The sequence below is a fragment of the Teleopsis dalmanni genome, chromosome 2, assembly GCF_002237135.1.
Source record: "Teleopsis dalmanni isolate 2A chromosome 2, ASM223713v2, whole genome shotgun sequence".
Taxonomy (NCBI): Eukaryota; Metazoa; Arthropoda; class Insecta; order Diptera; family Diopsidae; genus Teleopsis; species Teleopsis dalmanni.
Genome location: NC_051847.1, coordinates 111,313,706 through 111,322,630, shown reverse-complemented (window position 1 = coordinate 111,322,630; position 8,925 = coordinate 111,313,706). Strand labels below are relative to the sequence as shown.

General features: G+C 33.3%; 2 protein-coding genes across 3 annotated transcripts; one reads left to right on the top strand and one right to left on the bottom strand.

Moving 5' to 3' along the window:
• Nucleotides 1–1,163: 1,163 nt before the first annotated feature.
• On the top strand, nt 1,164–4,588 carry LOC119679326 (probable cleavage and polyadenylation specificity factor subunit 2). Of its 2 annotated transcripts, none has more exons than XM_038091610.1 (7): nt 1,164–1,253; nt 1,762–2,051; nt 2,111–2,376; nt 2,435–3,092; nt 3,141–3,604; nt 3,667–3,911; nt 3,964–4,588. In XM_038091610.1, the coding sequence occupies exons 2-7, from the start codon at nt 1,903–1,905 to the stop codon at nt 4,420–4,422; spliced, it is 2,241 nt and encodes a 746-aa protein (XP_037947538.1). In that variant the 5' UTR covers nt 1,164–1,253; nt 1,762–1,902; the 3' UTR covers nt 4,423–4,588. The 2 variants fall into 2 exon arrangements, with proteins under 2 accessions (XP_037947538.1, XP_037947539.1); XM_038091611.1 differs by lacking the exon at nt 1,164–1,253 and adding an exon at nt 1,393–1,481.
• LOC119679327 (pre-mRNA-splicing factor Slu7) lies at nt 4,446–6,467 on the bottom strand. The gene is made up of 5 exons (XM_038091614.1): nt 5,740–6,467; nt 5,426–5,654; nt 5,192–5,375; nt 4,876–5,127; nt 4,446–4,821 (listed from the first exon to the last, which is right to left on the bottom strand). The coding sequence occupies exons 1-5, from the start codon at nt 6,335–6,337 to the stop codon at nt 4,462–4,464; spliced, it is 1,623 nt and encodes a 540-aa protein (XP_037947542.1). The 5' UTR covers nt 6,338–6,467; the 3' UTR covers nt 4,446–4,461.
• Between the last annotated feature and the right edge of the window lie 2,458 nt (nt 6,468–8,925).

The following is an 8,925-nucleotide window of genomic DNA, read 5'->3' as shown; positions in this document are numbered from 1 at the left end:
GCATTTGGAATGTCACAATCTGGATATGGAAGAAGTCAATAAAGAGACGCGAAAGGTTGTATTCGTTAACACAAATGAAGACAACTACGTAGTACAGGTATTGTCAAGATGTTCATACACCAAGATGATACGAGTAATTCTTGGTCATCCAACAGCAGTTCTTCGAAATTGATATACAACGCTGGTTGATGAGCCGAATCGTGCATTGCACCAGGGGTCCAGATAACTTGGTTCGTGTTGTTGATTTGCAAACCCCAAAGGAAGTAATACGCCGTCCAATCCACAAACTCGCACTATTACCAATTGAAAATCCTTTCAAGGGGGGCGGGATGTTAAAGCGGTTAAAGTCAAATTGTTAATATTGTAGGATTCTGTAAGAAAATTATAATTAATGTGTTGTATGATTTATATATTATATTTTATTACATATTAATCTATTGTAATTAATATATTGTATACTTAAATTATTAATTAATATATTATATAATTCATATATTATATTTTATATGGTTAATTAATTTATCTAACTAACCCTGTATAAGATGTAATCAAACCAACGGTTCTAATTCTTGTTTTTATTGCCTTTTGTTTTTTGCGCTTGAGATAAGCATTTTTTTGTTATATTTTTTAGCTGCAAGTAAACTCCGTTGGTTTGATTCTGTCTCTTGGTTTTCGAACGCGAAAGTGTCAGCACACGGGTACACACAAAAAAGTGATTAAACAATCAATTACCGAAATTGTATAAATTAAATAAATTCAAAAGTTCAAAAAAATAATTATAAAAACACTTATAATTAAACAATTTACAAAGAATTAAATTTTTAAAAAAATTCTTACCTGCATTTTACCTACATCTTACCTACATTTTGTTTCATGTGTCAAATATGTTAAATTTCGATAATTTCCAATGCTGCATTCGAGATATTTGATATAATTTTGGTCGAAGTTTGTTTACTATATTTTATAGTAAATGAAAAAGCACGGATGCTCTTTTTGTATGGTTAATGCAATTTACTTAGTAAATGAAGCTTACTAAGTACGTAGTGGAAACGTACTATAACTGAGCCTTTAAGCTCGAAGTAGTTGAAGTTTTCGTTCTTTGAAAGGTATTCTTTGGTATATATGGTATTTTGTGACGTTCACAATAAAGTTTCCATTATGAATGAGATATTCTTGCGTTCTAATGAATTCTCTGCTAAAATCATGCCAAAATTCATCAGGTGTAAACGTCGAATTAGTCTACGATTGCTAAAGTGAGCCCGCATTATTTTTTTTTTGTTAGTTATTCTGTAAAACAATTCTAAATAAAATTTAATTTTTAAATGTGACGAAAAAACTAGAGATTTTTGAGAAAAAGTAATATTTAGAACAGAGAAAATAAGTTTTTAAATTGAATAAATTTCTTTGTATAGAAATGTAATAACACTTGCGAAAAGTTCGTTGAAATAGAGACACTGAATTTATGCTAATTGATAGTTTATGTATGTGTCATTATTTATTTATTATTTTACATTAGAGCTATTCTCAACATCGTCATATATAACTGAGTATCATGGTTATGATTTTTGTTTTTTGGTTTATTAAGTACTAAACTTAACTAGAACTTCAAATAAATTCCTTGAAATTAATATAAATAAGAGTAGCTACATTTACGGATATATATATATATTTCTAACATTTGCACATATATATTGGTTTGACGTTGTAAATTGCTTTATATAATTTAAACATTTAAACAACTTTTTTATATATTAAACATAGACAACTTTTTTTACTGTGTACCGAACGTAAACAAAGCAGCTGTAAGTTTGTACTTTTCGCTTTTAATTTGGCGGGTTTGTAAAAGTTATTGGAATAATCAACGAAATACATTCTGTGTGCCGTATAGATATATAAATTAATATGACTTCAATAATAAAACTGCACACAATATCAGGAGCAATGGATGAATCTCCGCCTTGCTACATTTTACAAATTGATGAAGTCCGTATATTGTTGGACTGTGGTTGGGATGAAAAATTTGACTCTAATTTTATTAAAGAAATTAAAAGGTAATTGTTTTTATTATAATATAAATAAATAATGAGCAATAAGTTATAATTATTTGTAGACATGTGCATACTATAGATGCAGTTCTACTTTCTCATCCTGATGCATATCACCTGGGCGCTTTGCCGTATCTTGTGGGTAAATTGGGACTTAATTGTCCCATATATGCAACCATTCCTGTATATAAAATGGGCCAAATGTTTATGTATGATTTATATATGTCGCACTATAATATGTGTGACTTTGATTTATTTTCGTTAGATGACGTAGATGCTGCATTTGATAAAATAATTCAATTAAAATATAATCAAACTATTTCACTCAAAGGTTTTTGATTACTTTACATATTTTTTAATAGTTCCTTGCTTATTTGAATTTTTTTAAGGTAAGGGTTATGGCATTGCGATTACACCTCTACCTGCAGGTCATATGATAGGCAGTACGATTTGGAAAATTCTTAAAGTGGGAGAAGAAGACATAATATATGCAACAGACTTCAATCACAAAAAAGAACGACATCTAAATGGATGTGAACTTGAACGGTTGCATCGTCCTTCACTTTTAATTACAGACGCTTTTAATGCTCAGTACCAACAAGCAAGGCGACGCGCACGAGATGAAAAACTTATAACCAATATAGCACAAACCGTCCGAAATAATGGCAATGTATTAATTTCCGTTGACACTGCAGGCAGAGTTTTAGAACTTGCCCACATGTTGGAAACTGTTTGGAGAAATAGGGAAACTGGTTTAATGGCGTATACATTAGCTCTTTTGAATAATGTAAGCTATAATGTTATAGAGTTTGCGAAATCTCAGATTGAGTGGATGAGTGATAAACTAATGAAGTCGTTTGAAGGAGCACGAAACAATCCATTTCAATTTAAGTTTATTCAGCTGTGTCACACATATGCTGACCTCTCTAAACTACCAAGTCCCAAAGTGGTATTAGCAAGTACGCCTGATATGGAAAGCGGATTTTCTCGAGAACTTTTGTTACAGTGGGCGGAGAACTCGAATAACAGTATCATAATTACTTCAAGGTAACAAATTACATTTGTTTTTTTTTGAAGTATATGGAATTTTTGTAGAACATCTCCGGGAACCTTCGCTACGGACTTACTTGAAAATACATCTCCAGGTCGGAAAATTGAAGTAGATGTAAGACGTCGTGTAGAACTAGAAGGCCCTGAATTGGAAGAGTATCTACGAACTCAGGGAGAAAAGGTAAATCGGTTAATTATAAAACAAGATGAACAACAAGAAAGTAGCTCGGATTCAGATGATGATATAGAAATGAGTGTTATAACTGGAAAACATGATATGGTTATTCGTCCTGAAAGCCGACAGCATACAGGATTTTTTAAATCAAATAAACGTCATTATGCAATGTTTCCATTCCACGAAGATAAAATAAAATGTGATGAATATGGTGAAATCATAAATCTGGATGATTACCGTATAGCTGACAGTGGTTATGAAATTATTAACGATGAACAGAACAAAGAAAATTTGAAAAAAGAGGAAGTAAAGGACAAATATAAAACAAACAACGGTAGAGTATAACAAATGTTAGTTTTTTTAAATAAATTTAAGTTATAATATATGTAAAAACAGATATAGAACTGCTAGAAAAACCTACAAAGTGTATTAGTCAACGTAAAGTTATTCAAATAAATGCTCAAATTCAGCGAATAGACTTTGAGGGTCGGTCTGATGGTGAGTCTATGCTAAAAATTCTTTCACAGTTACGACCTAGACGGGTAATAATAGTGCATGGTTCCAGTGATGCAACTCAAGCGGTCGCCAAACATTGTCAACAAAATATCGGTGCACGAGTATTTGCTCCTCAAAAGGGTGAAGTAAGATTTCAAATTTTTATTATATTCAATTAAAGTACTTTCATGTTTACAGATTGTTGATGTTACAACGGAGACTCACATTTACCAAGTACGCTTAACAGAAGGATTGGTTTCCCAACTGCAGTTTCAAAAAGGAAAAGATGCCGAAGTTGCTTGGGTTGACGGGCGTATAGGCTTGCGGTCACAAGTTATCGATAGTGGAAGCAACGAATTGGCAATTGACCAAAACACCATATGTGAAGAAAAGATGTTTACATTGGAAACATTATCTACTGATGAAATTCCTGTTCACAATTCTGTTTTAATAAATGAATTGAAATTATCTGATTTTAAACAGGTATTGTTGCGCAACAATATAAATTCAGAATTTTCCGGTGGTACTTTATGGTGTAATAATGGAACAGTAGCCCTTCGTCGTGTTGACACTGGAAAAGTTACAATAGAAGGCTGTTTATCAGATGAATATTATAAAATTAGAGAACTTCTGTATGATCAATATGCAATTGTTTAATTGTTTTGTTTAATAAAATCTTTTTATAAAATATTTATTTTAAATGAAATCTAACATTGGATCTTCAGCACGGGTACGCTTGCGTTGCCACTCTTCTATTTCTTCTTCTGTAGGAGGTTTTATTTCATATAAACTGTTATATGGACGCTTCCGGTCATCTATTTCGTTAGAACATTTTGATACATTTGTAAGAATTGGTTTAATCTTATTAGTTGTTTTTCCATGCGTTTTTTTTAGTTTAATATTATTTTTTCTAGTAAGTTCTTCGAAAGATGATGGTGACGAAGGCTCTGATATATAACTATCAGTTTGGCAATCTTTTTTTGTTCCAGCCTCGAAGGAATATGTAATATTGTCACATAATGAATCAGTTTCTTTCATACCAATGCAGTATGAACCCTAAAATATATATATTTATTTTGTTATTAAATCAAAGTTTGTTGAAATATTTACTTTGATAAAAGATTTGCAGCATTTATAACCCCACCGGCCAACACTCCAATAACTGCCCCAAATCTTAGTGTGGTTATTATTATAAATATCCTCTGTATAAACACTTTTTGCCTTCGGTTTCTCCATGCCTTTAATAATTTTTCCACTGCGGGAGTACTCAACATATTCTTCTGTTTGCGCTAAAAGAAGAGATTTTGGTGGTGCGTTCAGATGCTCCTCACCTCCATATTTTTCGACAATATGATCTTTTGTCTACAACCATAAAAAATCCATAAAAAATTTTATTTTCAGCTATAAAACAAAGAACTATTCTTACACTTAATTTAAAATGCTCCTTTTTCTTCTCATATTCTTTCTGTAATAGCTCTAGTTTTGTAGGCTCTGCAAGTAAGTGCACGTCAACGCCTTTTCCATGTGCTTCCCAGGCAAAAAGCTGTGCAGATGTATGTTTTGTAGTATCACCAGTAAAACGTACGAAATTTTCTCCAGCAAATTCAGATCTAGACAAGAGTAGTATAGTATTGATTTAAAATATATTTAGCATGCTCACTCTTCAGCTGGCTTGCTAGGATTTGGATTGTCTCTCATCGATCTTGTTTTAGGGTCGTAATATGCAGAATTGGGATCTAAATTTCGCAAATATTTGGCAGTATCTTCTCTTATGCGTAAGTTTCTAACAGTAATTCGTTGTTTAGAGTCTACTTTTGTTCCAGGCATATCTACTTCATCGACATATTTATCTTCATTGTCATCGTCATCAGACAGCTCTGCATCCGGATCTTAATTTTATATGTTAAAACACGAATTATTAAATATAAAAATTCCTTACAACTAATATTTGATTACTGTTTTTATATTACATACTCATTTTTAACTTTTCTGCTTTGAGTTGCCGTTTAGCTTCTTCGACCTTTTCATATTCCTCAATAATTTCGCGATGATTCGCTGGATCATAAGATATCCAACGATCACGTTTCTCATCATAATTGGCAGCATTATCATGAACCAAATATTCATCATGGACCAAAATTGAATCGGCATATTTTGCTTGTATTTTACGGGGTCGCTCAAGACAATCTTTTTTCTTATGTGTCACAGCACCACAGTTTTCACAAGCCCCTTTGCGATATTTTGTAACAAGTTTTGAAACATTTATACCTTTGGGATATTGCTTTTCTAATTCTCCTTGTAAATCTTGTTTTTGTGGACGCTGATGTTTTAAGGTGGGGCCTTGAGCTCCATAATACCAAGGAGCATTTGATATATATTGTGGAATATGTGGATTTATATCCCGTCCTTCTTCATCAACCGCTGCAGGTGCTGTACCAGCCTTTCGCGCTTCTTCCAACTCTTTAGCTTTTTTCCAATCTTCACGAGACTTTTTTTTGGGCTCATCTTTATCTGTAGCATCCTTACTGTGAATTATTTGTGAGACAGGTGTCCTAATAACATTAGAACTCATTTTTAAAAATTAATTTTATTGTTTAATTTGCTTTAAAACTGTTTTTAATAAATAATATTTTTATTTAATGCGCAATTTTACAACGATTTCAAAGCGCATATTTAATCTGTCAAAAAATTCCTTTATATTGAAATGCATGTAAATACTCGATACCTTTTTACGTATTTTTATAATCAATACTTAAGAATATTATATAGACGATCAAACATGCTCGCCAGTTTGATGCTCGCTTTGCTATATTGTTTATATTCTACAAATGATTTTCATATGGGAAACACAACAATTAATATCAATCAAAAGTGTAGAACAATAAAACCAAAAGAATTATATATTAAGATTATATATCTGGATATTCGAATCAATATAAGGCCTTTTCTTTAGTAAGCATGTTGAAAAAGAACAAATAAATAAGCATTACCGCTGATGGCAACTCTGGACAAAATGGAAATTTTGTTAGGCTTATAAATGCAAAATACGTAATAAAATTTAAAGTTAAAATTTTGAAAATGAATAATAATTTTTTGTAATTATTGGTAGGATTTTTTTTACATGATTGTGAAAAATATATGAATTTTCATGCCTTTTAACTGTAAAATAATAAATAGAAAAAATAATGTATTTGTTACGAACAATGACGATAAGAAATTCGAAGAATTAACGAAATCATTCGTTGACAGTTAACTGGAATTTCGTATGTACGTCCAAAAGTCATTCACAATAGACAAATTTTTAATCATGACAACCAAAGAATACCTTACAAGAACGGCAACTCCATTTTTTTTTTTTTTTTTTTTTTTTTTTTTTTTTTTTTTTCCATTAGAGGTGGAATCTTCTAAAGATGCTGTAAAAGCATGCCCGATTCATACTGTTCGCTACCACTCTTTCTCAAGTTTACGCAGGTACGATGCTCTTGCATATGCCAAACTTGCGACACAGTACGCCTACGGACTAAACCTTAACCCCTATACATAACACTGCCCTTTAGAAAACGTCCCGCGGGACCACCAGCTAGGTATTACTTCGCTAGGACAGGGCGAGCACTAACGCTCTATTTCTCAATTATCATTTACTCTCATTTGGTGTTGTCGTTCATCTCGTCGCAGTTGTTGCATGATTGCTGTAATTATATGATTAACTTGTTCCCAGGCATCTTTAGAGGACAACATGTATTGTACGACTCTATGACATGTAACATGGTTACCCATTAATCTTTCTAATGCTTCTCTAGCACGTGTAAAACGTATACAAGTTGTCAGTATGTGCTCAACGCTTTCTACCACTTTACCACAATGCAAACAAAAGGGGTCATCAGCATGTTTATATTTGAAGAAATATTCTCGGAAACAACCATGCCCTGTGAGAAACTGTGTAACATAGTAATTAGGTTCACCATATTTCCTTGAGGTCCAGGCAGCAATTGATGGAATAAGATTGTATGTCCATCTTCCTTTTGTTGATGTAATCCACCGTTGTTGCCACTGTACGTATATTTGACTTCGTACCTCATCTTTGTAATTTCGGCTAAGACACTCTTGTGATTTGAGATCTCTCAGAGCTGCAGCTTCTTTAGCCTGTAGGTCTATTGGTATTCGTCCAGCAATGACGTTTATAGCTACTTCGGAGACTGTACGAAACGCGCAGCATACCCTTAATGATGCTAATCTATGAGCTGACACCAAAGATCTTGTATATGATAAACGGAAGGCTGCGGGATACCATATTGGTGCGCCATACATCATTACTGAAGTCGACACTGATGCCAGTAGTCTTCGACCTGCATATCTTGGACCACCAATGTTTGGCATTAATCTTGCAACTGCTGCACCGATTCTAATTGCTTTGTCACCAGCAGACTTCAGATGTTCCTTGAAGTTAAGCCTTTGATCTATTTTGACACCCAGATAATTAATTACCGAGCTTGATTTGATAGAAAGCTCGCCAACATGTATATCAATAAATTCTATTCTTTTTCTACTACTTAGAAGAACTGCTTCGGTTTTGTGCTCTGATAATTCCAGGCCCATTGACTCAAGCCAGAGTTTGACCACTACGATGGTGCTATCACATTTCATTGCAAGTTCGTTGATGGTTTTTGCAACCGCTACAATTGCAATATCATCAGCGTAACCAATTAACTGCACTCCAGCTGGTTTTTCTACATTAAATACGCCATCATACATTACATTCCAGAGAATGGGGCCTAAAACTGAGCCTTGTGGAACTCCTGCTGACACTAGATATGTCTTCACACCGTCGTTTGTGTCATACATTAGAATGCGGTCGTTGAAATAGCTTATGATCATTCTAAGTAGATATGCCGGTATTTCCAGTTTTGCTAGTGCTTCTATTGTTGCGTTCCAGTCCGCTGAATTGAAAGCATTTTTGATATCCAGCGTGATTATAGCACAGTATTCTTTGCTGCCGCCTCTCCATCTTTTTCCATCCAGCGCATTTTGGGCTATATTATGCACTTTTGCTATAGCATTTATTGTACTCTGGCCTTTCCTGAAACCATGTTGCCATATTGACAGGCCATTTGGTCCTTCTGTGTACTGTTCCAATCTGGTAGCAATAAGTTTTTCAAAAAG

Bases quoted from the DNA above. Each gene is read 5' to 3' on its own strand.
- LOC119679326 (XM_038091610.1), top strand. From the start codon at position 1,903: ATGACTTCAATAATAAAACTGCACACAATATCAGGAGCAATGGATGAA. The intron at 2,377-2,434 runs GTTTTTGATTAC...AATTTTTTTAAG, and splicing joins TCAAACTATTTCACTCAAAG to GTAAGGGTTATGGCATTGCG. The intron at 3,093-3,140 runs GTAACAAATTAC...GAATTTTTGTAG, and splicing joins AGTATCATAATTACTTCAAG to AACATCTCCGGGAACCTTCG.
- LOC119679327 (XM_038091614.1), bottom strand. From the start codon at position 6,337: ATGAGTTCTAATGTTATTAGGACACCTGTCTCACAAATAATTCACAGT. The intron at 5,655-5,739 runs GTATGTAATATA...TATAAAATTAAG, and splicing joins AGCAGAAAAGTTAAAAATGA to ATCCGGATGCAGAGCTGTCT. The intron at 4,822-4,875 runs GTAAATATTTCA...TATATATTTTAG, and splicing joins GCTGCAAATCTTTTATCAAA to GGTTCATACTGCATTGGTAT.